Below are 13,252 nucleotides of genomic sequence, written 5' to 3' on the forward strand. Positions count from 1 at the left end.
AAAAACAACTCGAATAAAGCTCCTGAGTGGCGCAACAGAATTGCAACAACCCCATCAGCCAGAGATCATGAGTTTGAATCCAGATGATGCCACAGCCATCCATGACCGGGAGTCTAAGAAAGCAAAATTGGCCATGCTCTCAGGGATGGAGTTTTGACATACTCTTTTCCCCCTGTGAATCACGGTGACAGTCATGAGCATCTGTGAGCTCATGTTGCATGAGCAGCAGTTTGGCTGGCTCCCCATGCCTTGGAGGAAGTAGTTGATTGTCTTCGTCCTCCCTGGTTGGTAGCGGTCATGTGATGGGGAGAGCTGCCTGATGAATGGGAATTGTGCATAATTAAATTTGGGAGAAAATCGGGCTAAATAAAAAAATAAAATAAAAAAAAAGGTCCCACAACGAGGTCAGCAGTGTTGTGTAGCAACATGACAGATAAGCTAATAGAGTGTAAGACTATAAGTAATAACTAGGAACAATAATTACTGTATAATACTATTAGTATACAGAGTATACAGTATGTGTATGAAATATGTAGTGTATGCATGTATTTTGTCTACCACAACCACTCACCTTAGCCACTACTACAGTTACTGGCATGATGTTAATTTTATTCTGATGGTTCAGCATGAAAAATACTTCTGGTATTTCACTTCAAATCAGGTTTGCCTGCTTTGTTTTTCAGCCAAACGATAAATCATATAAAGCATCCATGTTGAACGACACTATTCGTTCTGTACAGGATTTCACAGAGGTTTATTTTTTTTTGTTTGAATGTTGCTACCAAAAATGCTTGATTTTGCGGCGGCTTTTTTCAAAATTTGCGATGCAGCTTTTGTGGGTTTTTTTCCCCCCCCCGGAAAACTACTCGAATTAGCTGTACCTTTTAGCTGTACTCATGTTCGACGCATGTGAATCGAAGAGGGCTTTGGCTGAACGCACGTTGTGATGAAGTCACATGGCGCATTTTGATGACATCACATGACGTGTCTTGGCCTCCAAAAATTTGCAAACTCCTCTGAATATTGTGGAGTTTGCTTGATTTTGCGTTAATTTCTGCGATCTCAAAAATTCCGAAATCCTGGAGGCACTGAGGTTTCAGTGTTACACACATTCACTATTAAATTATGGTAAAGGAGTTGTGGTGTGAACAGGTGCTCTGAGATCTCATCAGTGAAGAAAGAGAACCGAGTCCCCTTTTGTGTCCACTTGTATTGTGAACACCAAAAGCACTGATGCCATTTGCAGCTAGTTCGCTTAATTGGACTGAGTATGGTTCTTTTAAAAAAGGCCTATATGTGAAAACGCCCTTAATATGATTGTAAAAAGTCTATCCTTAGGGCTGTGCTGTATGTACGATTGTGTGATTTGTGTACATATGACAGTGTGAGTGAGCCAGTAGTCGTAGCCTAGGAAGTACGTCTATCTACCCTCACATGATTAATCACGGATAAGTTTCCAACTCCCAGCTGAATACTGAGATAACATAAGGATATCCTGTGATGTCCAAGATTTAGTTAGGTTAGTTTATGACATTGCTCCCACAGGAGTCAGGAATATGTCATTTTAAACCATTAAAATATATACGCAGAAAACCTTTATTTTAATAGGCACATTGCTCAATGATGACTGATCAATTCTCTTTGTTAAAGTATGCGAGGGAGTCGCTCTTTCCAACCCCCCGAGTCATAAACTGATGAACTCTTCATGATTCTGTCATTTCAGTGTAGGATCTCTATTTACATTGGCATATTATCAATAATTTTTTTATGGTATGTATTAGGGGTGAAACATTGCTGATACGTGTTTTAAAATTTGTGCCAAAATTATTGAACATATCTTTTCAAGAAACAAACAAAAATCTACACTGAGAAAGATGAAAAAAAAAAAACACACCAAAAACTGAAAACGAACTCGATGGCAAAAATGGAACCTGGTCTTCAAATAAACAGCATTCTTTATTAACAGTTTTTTTTTAGGCTTCCTTCTCACTAATCATGGTTTATGAATGCACTTTTCAAAGATTTCGTCTACGCTCCGCAAGTTTTCATTCGCCATTCTGGCACAAACCTCTCGTGTGGGCGGGCTTAACTGCGATTTACCCTTATTGGCTAGTGAGATTTGGATCTACAGCTCGGGTGTCCAGCTGAGGTGGAGGATTAATTAATTACGGACTAATATACTGACTAAGTAAGTAATTTCCACTACAGAGTACAAGCACTATAATTGTAACGCATCAGGAACACACTCCTAAATTCACGACACTGAAGTCTCTACTTCCTGGCCAGGGAGCTGTCAATCCAAATCTCACTAGCCAATGAGAGTAAAGTGCTGTTAAGCCCCACCCACACAAGATTTGAGCCAGAATGGCGAATTTAAAGTTGCAGAGCGTAGATGAAAGTGGAAATGAAAACTCTGGCAGCACGTTCATAAACGATGATTAGTGAAAACGCTTATAAAAAAAAAAAAAAGTTGTTTACAGAAAGTTGTTTATAGAACGCTGTTTATTTGAAGACCATGTTACTTTTTTGCCAGTATGCAGTTTGAGTGTTTTCTTCTTTCTCATTGAATGTTTTTGTTTGTTTTTTGAAAATTTACATTCAATACTTTTGCCACAAGTTGAATTCCATACTGATACCATGCTCATTTACTCATCTCATAAAAATGCTCTGATACCAGCATCCAATACCATGTGGTGATAGATGACGTAAGCCTGGTGTTACGCTAAAGAACAGATGACACGAAATGATGCTATCTGGACATAATTCACAATTATTGATGGTAATCTAAGCAAAGCAGACTACAAATTGTACTATACAAAAATATCAAGAGGAGGTACTAATAGTACCCTGATAAACCTGATCACATATCTTTTTAAAATTTAGCATAATGAGCATCACATGGCAGGAACCAATAGCTATGTTTCCATCCAAGTTGTGAATAAATTGGAATCTCATAAAATATGTTTCCATCCCATGTGTTCAAGAGAACAAAATCGCCGTTTCTGGGGAAACTGGTGCATCTTGCTCTATGCCATTTTTACATTTCTGAGCCAATTATCCAATCACATGATTTGTTGATGCAAAGTCACATGACTTTTTTGATGCGCCTTGTACTTTATGCGCACGTTGTCTTATCAAATAAAAATAATTATCCTCCTCAGTTGATTTTTGAGATTTTATTCACATCTGGTGTTTCTATCCAGCATTTTGTATGCGCTATCCCAAATTTTGCATAACAATATGAGGATGGAATCATAGCTATTGCTGCAGCAAGTATTAACTGGATAAGAAAAAATGTCTACACATTCGTCTGTGTCAGTGGAAATAACTACGATTAAGGCTAGGTCAGTGCAAAATAACAGTTCTTACACAAGATATTGTTCTTGACAATCAGCCACTTTTGACCCTTGATAACAGGGGACTCCAGTGCAGTGAAAGCAACGAAACATACAGCTGTACAGAAACATTTTTCCAAAGGGTAAAATCCACTCTCCACTGAAGCCCTGCTTGATCAAAGCTAACTAATGTAGGTAGTTAATGCTTTTAAAAAATTTTTTGATTTTAAAATCAACTAGCTAACAAGCATAGTAGCATGTGTGGACCTGAACGTGTGTGCTTTTCATGGCCCATATTTAAACGGGAGAAAAGGAAACGGTGATAAATAACACATTCTGCGATGCCCCTAAGTGTTTAATAGTAAGCAAATTCCTCATTTTGTTATCGATAACAGCAAATACCAAAATATTTACTTGTACTCATATGTGGTTGATGGAAAATGGTATTGATGTGTCCCTTGTATATACCATATAGTATATGCAACTGTCATGTTTGTTCTTACACGTAGTAAAATAGCTTACATTTGCCAGAGGTTGACACAACTGGGACATCAGTATCAGTTTCAATTTGTATAGTCATTTGCTCAGCTATTTATTTAACAGCCAAACATGTCATCATATGTCCTAGCAATCAAAACTATATTGTTTTACAAGGGTCAAGATTTTAGTTCTGTATGATTAGCTAAGCTAGCTACTGTAGGTAGGCCAGGTTTGAAGCCTCTGAGCATATTTTGTCACATCACTGAACTACCACAATCAGTTATTTTTTTACAGAGCTACCGAGAAAATATGTTTTAAATTGTGTGGGTTTAGTGCTGTATTAACAAATTTGACCCAAACGTTATTAACATAATGCATCTTGCTGAGTTAAGTTCAGTGGACGACTTTTTAAGGGACTGTTGAAGAAATGCAGATACAGCAGAAGATAAAACTAGCGGTCAGTTCTTTTGAGATGTAATGCTAATTCTCGACTTGCTGCTTAGCTTAACTGAAATGAGAGAACTGTTTTCAGTGCTCAGCAGTTTACTGTCACAGATGAGCAGGTAAGGTTTAACTTCATTTCAACAAAGAAGCAAAATGCAAAAATGCTTCCCAGAAGGGAGGGAGAGGGAGAGAGAGAGGGAGGAAGATTATGTTTCCAGTCCAAACAGAGCCACTGTAGACAGTGTAAGCTTGGAGGACTATTGTAATAACATTAGGTACGAGGAAGTGTCTTGATCTGAAGTTTCCAACTGTGAATGTCGCACCATGTGGATAATTTGAAATTCATACCTAGGGACTCACTCTAAGATTGCTAGGCATTGTTGTTATTGTATTTACTTTTTATATATAGAAATGGCCCTGAGGCCCTTGCCAGTAGCCAGTACAGGTTTTATTCTGAATGTATTCATGCTAAGTTTGGAAGCTGATGAGTCACAGCCCAGAAGCAGATGTTTGGAAGGTAGCAGCTCTTCACACTTTTCTGCTTGCTGTCTCACACCCCCTCATGCGTCTCTCCTTTTCAGAGCGCAGCAGTGACATGGCATCTTTTCTACCGTGAACGAGCCGTCTAGCTTTTTAGCTGTTAAATGCGAATGTGGTGGCACTGAGGTTTGCAGTGACTGTGTGGTCCTCTTTAGTTTGTAATATGGACATCATGGGGAATGTCTGGAGTCTTGATGCCGAAAAGCCTCCTGGTTTGCAGTGGCGCATTCTAACCTTTTGCAGTTGGAATAGTAATTTTCACATTGGCATTACATTGGTGCTGGGGCTACGAATTTGCTTAATATTTTTTCGTCAGCTTAGTGTTATGATTTTGTGCCAAATACTTTCAGAAGAATCTGAACAAATGGATGAAAACACAGATCTGTTGGAGTATGGCCTGGACACCCGTTTTTCCTCTTTTGTTTTGGGTATGTCTTTGCTGTTTCCCAACTCTGGGCCACCTCCAAAATGACAGCACGCCACTGCCTCATTTCCTGCCTCATTATGTCCTCTCTTTGCAGAGACAATGGCTCAAAGAGAAAGAAGAAACGTGACTGACACTGATCCTTCCAAACTCCACTTTAGCCTAGACTAATGTATTATTCATCAGAGGCCAGTAATTGCTGTGTATGTGCCCGTCTTTCAGGGTGGTAGAGTAGGGGTAAGTAACTGAGCCCTGTAAATAGCTGTCAAGCTCTATTTCACAGTCAATAAAGGTGTGTTACTCACTGTGGGCTAGTTTGAATTATTATAGTATATCATTCAGAAATATTTTAGCATGTTAGTATGGATGGGTGACAAAAATAATCATTATATTATAATGATTCTTGGCACGGACATTGTGTGTTGCTAAATGTTTGCAATGGACAAAAATCACCTTTTGAAACATTTCAAGCTAACTTTTAAAATTCCACTGACACCACATAATTCAGTGATTTTTATAGCGGTTTGTACAAAAGCTATATAACAAGAACATGGAAAAAAAATTCAAACATTTGTTTCAAATGTCATAATGTTTATAGTGTTGTCAAATTTCATTACAGCTACTTGTTACTATGCAATATTAATTTAACAGTATGACTCGGTGGGTTCTTAGGCCAAATGCACTGTAAAGAAAACTTTTTAAACTTCAATAAATGGTTTCAAGTTAATCACAGTCCGCTCCAAAACTATTGGAAGGCCAAGTCATTCGTTTGTACTGTACACCACAGACATTTGGGTTTGAGATCAAAAGATGGATATAAGACGAGAGGTTAGGAGTTCAGCTTTTATTTCCTGGTTTTTACGTCTAGATGTGTTTAACATTAAACATAGAACCTTCTGTATCAGACCTTCTGACTTTTAGGCGAGCAAAAGTACAGGAACAGATAAGTCTTAACGTATATAACACTTTATATTTTGTTGCATATCCATTGCTCGCAATAATTGCATCAAGGCTGTGACTCATTGACATCAGCAAATTATTGGTTTCTTCTTTTGTGAGGCTTTTCAAGGCTTTTAATGCAGCCTCTTTCAGATTTTTTTTTGGGGGGGGGGGGGGGGGGGGGGGGGGTAGGGGTTTCTCCCTTCAGTCTTCTCTTCAGGAGGTGAAATGCATGCTCAAATGGGTTAAGGTCTGGTAATTGACTTGGCCAGTCTAAAACCTTGCACCTCCTCCCTCCTTTGTTGAGTTGCCAGTGTGATGAAGTTCCTCCCAATGAACTTGGATGCATTTAGATATATTGCCAGACAAAATGTTCCTGTAATCTTCTGAATTCATTCTGCTGCTACCATCATGAGTTCCATTCCAAGTAAGAAATTTAAGTTAAAAAAAAATATATAAAACGGAACAGAGAAATGTTTGTGATTTTTTTTTTTTTTTTTTAAAAAAAGGAAATAAATCTAGCTCTAACTGGAAAAGGCCAACCTGGACCACTGTCTTACAACCGATACTAAAACTGTCTACTGTCAGCTGTAAGAGAAATCTAGACTAACTTACTGTAACACTCTTACAGTAACTGCTTCATTAAAAAAAAAGTGCACTTGCCTTTAATTAAGCACTACCTCGGACTGTTAGAGCGGACAATGTATAAGATCCTTCTGTCTGCATATTTATGTATTTGATGGAGTACTTGTTAAAATTTTCTCTGTTTAATTGCCAATAGTGTAATAATGTATTTAACAATAAATTGTAATCAAATGTAAAAAAGTGTTCAGAAATGAAAAGACCCTGGTCACAGTTTGTTCTTAGGTTTTTTTCTCCAGTGGTCCCATTTGTTTAATAATGTGTCGATTTTTTTCTGATGCTATATGATGTGCTTGAGAATTGTTCCAAAAATTGGGACAGTCAGGAAGACATTGAGTATGAGTATCTGTTGAGCTGATGACCACAACAGCAGACATCACACATACAAGCACGTCCTGTAAACCCTGCAGGTGTTCATTATAATCCACACCGACACACGCATATAGCCTGCAATGCACTCTTACGACATGTTTAGGCTTGTGCATTCCACACATTACCAGAGACAAACGAGAGAAAAGTGGGCTAATTGCTAACAAGACCAGAGAATCTCCAAATGTAGTTGGGGGAATTAACTAATCTCTTGTTTGCCTTTTTTGCATGTTCTCTCATGTTAACATGGGCAAGAGGATGTAGATAGGGAAAGGACAAGAGGAAGTTCTGGGATTTTGGACATGTTTGAATTGCCATTTGTCTGCTATCAGGATCTCACACAGAGTGGAAATAAAGGGATTGAAATAATAAGCAGATCCAATGTGCCTGGTTTAACACAATAGGAGTGAGAGGAAAGAATCCCAAAACAAGGAGACGACAGGAAGCGAGACAGACGAGCCGTTTGTTAGAGAAAGCACTTAATCTGTTTCAGTGAGAGCTGGCCAAATTTTTGATTGCATTATTTCAGCTTTTGCACTACTCGGATGCTTTAAGCCGGCTTTTATGCTGAACGATATTTTGCTGTCGCAGGCACAATCATGCATTGTAAAGGATAACTTTTGCGGTCGTGAGTTGAGATCAGTAGTCTTAGAACTTCTAATGAGACAAAACACCAGCAGCTGATATAGTGCCACTGAGACCAAAGACAGTCGACGACAAAGTTCTGGCGGTATCAGGAAATTTTGCTTCAAATCTTAAGTTGTTATGACACTCATCTAAAATCCAACAATAGGAGGACAGCATATGATTACACAAAATTCACAGAACAGCTACAAACACGGCATTGGTGAGAAGTAATAATCGTAAAAGACCTCTGGAATCGCACAGTATAAAACCAGCTTTAGTGTTGTCCCTCAGATAATTATCATGTGCTGTGTTAAATGGGATCATATTATAATAGGTTGCGAAGGTCTTCCCTTCACTCGGTTTACTGCAGATTGTGTTACAGCTCATGTTTTCTCTTCTCTTCTCTTTTTTCAGCTCACGTTGAGAATGAGGAGCAGTACACCCAAGCTCTGGAGAAGTTCGGCGAGAACTGCGTGTACCGGGATGACCCTGACCTTGGCTCAGCCTTCCTCAAGTTCTCCGTATTTACCAAGGAGCTCACCGCCCTCTTCAAGAATCTGGTGAGCGCTGTTCATATGTCTGAATGGAGTTGGTAAAAAAAAAAAAAAAAAAAGAAAAGTCTTAGCAAGTGAAAATATCTTAAATATAATCACACTTACCTAGTATTTCTTATTATAAGATTATAATAAACCATATATAAACCACATATTATTGAAATGTTTTAACTAATTTCAAGCTTTAAATTTTCTTGTTCTATTGGGAAATACTGTTGCTGCTTTTCAGAAATAAATAGCAAAGTGATCTGCCAATAGAACGAGACTATTTCAAGCATTAAATTAGTAACAAAAAAAATCCAAAGGCTAAAAATAGGTTTAATCATGTATTAATAATGTATTTGCTTTACTGTAGTCTTATAGTAGGAAATGCTAGTTAAATTGGACTATATTTAAGATAGTTTCATTTGCTAAAATGCGAACGTGCTAACCACTAATCCAGAAGGGCTATAATCCAAGGCTCTTATACTCTGCAATCATCAGTCAGTTTATAGTTTTTATTCCATAGTGGCTAGTTCATTCATACCACAGTTTCATTTCTGTAGGAATAAAGAGTAAATCCTATTGGTTTATTTTCCAGAAAAAACTGTGCCAAACAATTTTGTAGAATTGCATGGCAAGTTGCATCACGATTTAGAAAAAAAGCTGCAGCAAAATCAAGCATTTTTAGCTGCAACGATCACAATATAACTGTATGGACTGATTTTCACTAAGAATGTACGTGTTCTCAGTGTCCCACCTCCACTGTTTACTCTCTATCATTTCATTTTTTTCCTCCAAGAGTTTTCTTGGTTGCTACAGCGGGTGATGGATTTCTGCATTTGGAGTCCGTCATTTAACACTGGACGCGTTTCCAAAGCATTTTTAGACACATCACACAAAGCACACATCCATTTTAGCCACGATCCCCAAGAGTTCTGTGAAGCGTGTAAAATGCGAGCTCATGTGCCCTGTTGCGTTTGTTTGACAGTCTGTCTCTAGCCCACAAGTCCACAGTGTGTTTGTACAATAATTATACTTATGGGTAAGCAGAATAAACATAGCAGTATTGTAAATACAGCTGACTTAACATCGACTATCCCCATCTCTCATGTTTTATGGACACGGTTATACATTTGGATTAGTTTCAATTAGTTTCCTTAATAAAAAAAAAAAAAATGAAGCTTGAGGAAGGGTGTGACGTGGATTAGATGGAAGGTCTATTCAGCGATCAGCCGTAACATTAATACCACTGACGGGTGAAGTGAATAGCATTGATTATCTCATTACAATGGCACCTGTCGAGGGGCGGGATATATTAGACAGCAAGTGAGCAGTCAGTTCTCGACGTTGATGATGTGTTGGAACCAGGAAAAATGGGCAAGTGTAAGGATTGGAGCGATTTTGACAAGCCCCAAATTGTGATGGCTAGACGACTGGGTCAGAAATGGCAGCTCTTGTGGGGGGTTCCCAATAACTACCAAAAGTGGTCCAAGGAAAGACATCCAGTGAAATGGCACACCCCTTCATGGCAACGGTATTCCCTAATGGCAGTGGAGTTTTTCAGCAGGATTATGCGCCCTGCCACACTGCAAAAATTGTTCAGGGATGGTTTGAGGAACATGACATGTTCAAGGTGTTGACTTGGCCTCCAAATTCAATCCCGATCGAGCGTCTGTGGGATGTGCTGGACAAACAGGTCCGATCCTTGGAGGCCCCACCTCGCAATTTACAAACCTTAAAGGATCTGCTGCTAACATCTTGGTGCCAGATACCACAGCACACCTTCAGAGGTCTTGTGGAGTCCATGCCTCAACGGGTTAGAGCTGTTTTGGTGGCACAATGGAGAACACAATATTAGGCAGGTGATTTTAATGTTATGGCTGATCGGTGTATATGCTTACAGAACGCATCTCGCGGGCTTTAATGAGTTTCTGAGCTCGCCAAGCAGTTGTACCGGCACCAAATTTGTATTCAGGATGGATTCTTTTCAAATGCTAATGAGAATCCTAATGTAATGAAAGCAATCCTAATGTTAGAGGTTTCTCTGCCACTGCACGCGATAATAATCTCCATTGCAGCAGAAAATTCTAGGGAAAATCTTGTTTAATGATTGTTCTTGCTCCAGTTTCAGAACATGAATAACATCATCACGTTTCCTCTGGACAGTCTTCTGAAGGGCGATCTGAAAGGGGTGAAGGGGGTAAGTATATCAGTTTAGGTTTCTTTGCTGCATTTTGTGGTGTTGAGGCTTTTTCACCTGTGTCATTACAACCTTCAGTTAAACTTTAGTTGGCCTCAGGTATAGCAGTAAACACAATAGTAAGCTGTAATCGAGGGCGAATCTAATAAACATACCTCGGTAATCTGAGTAAACAGTTGAAATTGCACATGTAATTTGCTTACAATAAACAATAAATGTTAAACTTAGGATGTTTTATGTAATTATATGGTGTGTTGGATGGTGGCAACAAAACGTTTGAGAACAAAGCAGTGCAGTGGACTGCCGTGGAGACCAGAGAGAGACTTCAAGTCTGTTATACGGTTAAGGAATGCATAAATTCACATCTAAAGTATAGGTTTAAGACTCCACAGTCAACACTTTCCCCCTGCATAAAGTCTAAAACAGAGCAGCTTTCTTATTACTCTCTTTTCATGTGGGTAGCTGAGAGTTTTCCAGTCTGTGCTCTTCAGCTTATTAAATGGAGAGCAAAGGATTTCATAATAGTAATTGACACAATTAGTGAAGACAGGGGGGAGATTCCCCCCCCCCCCTCGCCCCAAGTTAAATACATCTGATTGAGTCAGTTGTGAGTGACATGCTGAGTTTGTGTGCGAGAGAGCAGATGGACAGATGGGTTTGATTATGGCATATTAAAATCCGTCTTGACCTCGTGACCCTCCCCAGCACCATGTGACCGCGATTCGTTAGCTCCTACATGAAGCATGACGCGATTTGCTCCTAATGAGACCGCTTCTCATTGCTTCTGTCTCATCTCCCTGGAGACTCCCTGCTTTTTCGCCCTCCCTCTCTCATTCTCTCTCTCTCTGTGTTTCCCGTGGTGAAGGGGCCCAGAGCTGAGGAGAGTGAAACGCTCTCATGGAGATGCTCTTTCATGAATGTGTAACTGAAGTTGTTAGGCACTCCTAGCTAGGCTATAATTGGGATAAAGTCCAGACTTAACACACTGGGACCCTTCTACTCTCTGCTTTATAAAAAAAAATCCCTCTCTCATCTTCTAGAGCACTTATAGACCTTTTCACCGATCTGTCAGCTAGAAAGCACTAGTTTAGATACTGTTTTTAGCAACCTGAGCCCCATCAAACTTCATGAAGTTTAAATGAATACTCCAGGAGTTTCCAACCTAATCTACATTTACATTTGTAGCTTACAGTATGTGCAAAATTGAGAATAGAATGGAAAAATCTGGTTTAAAAAAAACCTTTACTCATTTTTCAGTCAAAGGTATTTGTAAATGAAGTTTTAAATCTGTAGAATTGGTCCAGATGGGATTAGTCTTTCATGTGGAAGAACTTGTGGTTAAGTTGTGAATGTAAACATGGAAACACACAAGTACTTCCGTTTTCATCTGATGCTGCATGACTGAGGTGAACCCAAGTTGCTTTTTACTGTATTGCTCCAGTGTTTGAATGCTAGCCCGAACTACAGCCTTAGTAAGTTCAGAGCAAACACATTTTCATTTCTTTTCCAAGTACAGGGAAATGTGTCAAAATAACTCTGTTGCTATACCACATATGTGACAGATAAATCGAGATAATACTAGAGTATTCCTTTAACGTGATGAAACAGTGGCAAAAGCTGAGATGTTATGAGCGGATCAATACCCACATTAGTATAGTTTGATCAAATTGTTACTTTAATCTTATGTTAAGACATGCCTACTAATTTTACCAGATGACTTTGAGGCCAGAGTCTGTTCTGTATTTACTAGGCTTTATGGATAGTTTGTACTTAACCAGGCTTTACCGATTGTTTATATACAACCAGGCTTTACAAAGTGTTTGGATTTAATTAGGGATGCACTGAATGAAAATTCTTGGCCAAAGCCAAAGCCGAATATAATGAAAACCTTGGCCGAAGGCCGAAGGCCGAAGGCCGAATACCGAACACGTTTTTTCGTGTTTTTTTCCATTTATTTTGCCATTTTTTTCACCATTGCATAAATTAAATTGTCAAACTGTGCTTTTTACTATTTTGTCTTGCTCTTCAAATAAAAAAATCAATTACAAAAACTACAATTTCAAAATTTTTAAAACTGAACATTTTTTTTTCATTCCAGCAGATGTGGGATACCAAACAGACACAATATAACTTTAAATAAATAAATTAGTAAAATAAAAATATTTTTATGTGGTCATCTTTGAGCCCCCCTTGAATAGCGTAGGTTAAGCCTATAACTGACTGCTGAAAGAATGAGAACACTCTGAAGCCTACAACAAAAAAGAGTATTAAAAAGTGCATTGACAAGAGTGCAAAAAATGGTTCTGAGTATTGAGTATGGTACGGAGTATTATAGTAGATATAGTATAGATAGATACGTTGTTGATGTTATGTTCCTTGATAGATTTAGTTAGTTTAAACTGTAGATTAGTTCATTTAGTCCTTGCTGGTTTTTCCGCTCCCAGTCCATAGTACTAGTTCATGTTTCTTGTTTTGTGTTTTGACCCTGTTTTCTGTGACCGTGACTCTGATTCCTGCTTTGCCCTGTTTATGCCTGTTTGCCGATAGCCCGATAACCCTTTGCCTGTCTTGACTACGTTTTTTGGATTACGATTTGTCTGCCTGCCCTTAAATAAATACGTCTTTACCTGCTTCCGTACTCTACTCCCTTACGTCTCGCGACGTGACAGAAACATGCTCCGGAACAGAAACCAAACAAACCCACGTGTCCACAGTA

The 13,252-nt window shown here is 38.8% G+C and overlaps 1 protein-coding gene across 4 annotated transcripts in view; it reads left to right on the forward strand.

Moving 5' to 3' along the window:
* asap2a (ArfGAP with SH3 domain, ankyrin repeat and PH domain 2a) overlaps positions 1-13,252 on the forward strand; it is an 87,429-nt gene that overhangs the window by 42,562 nt on the left and 31,615 nt on the right. For all 4 annotated transcript variants that reach the window (XM_053633502.1, XM_053633503.1, XM_053633504.1 and 1 more), the window contains exons 3-4: positions 8,215-8,360; positions 10,462-10,536. In XM_053633502.1, the coding sequence (XP_053489477.1) occupies positions 8,215-8,360; positions 10,462-10,536 (221 nt within the window). The remainder of the gene's footprint in view (positions 1-8,214; positions 8,361-10,461; positions 10,537-13,252) is intronic.

Source organism: Ictalurus furcatus, chromosome 9 (assembly GCF_023375685.1).
Source record: "Ictalurus furcatus strain D&B chromosome 9, Billie_1.0, whole genome shotgun sequence".
NCBI lineage: Eukaryota > Metazoa > Chordata > Actinopteri > Siluriformes > Ictaluridae > Ictalurus > Ictalurus furcatus.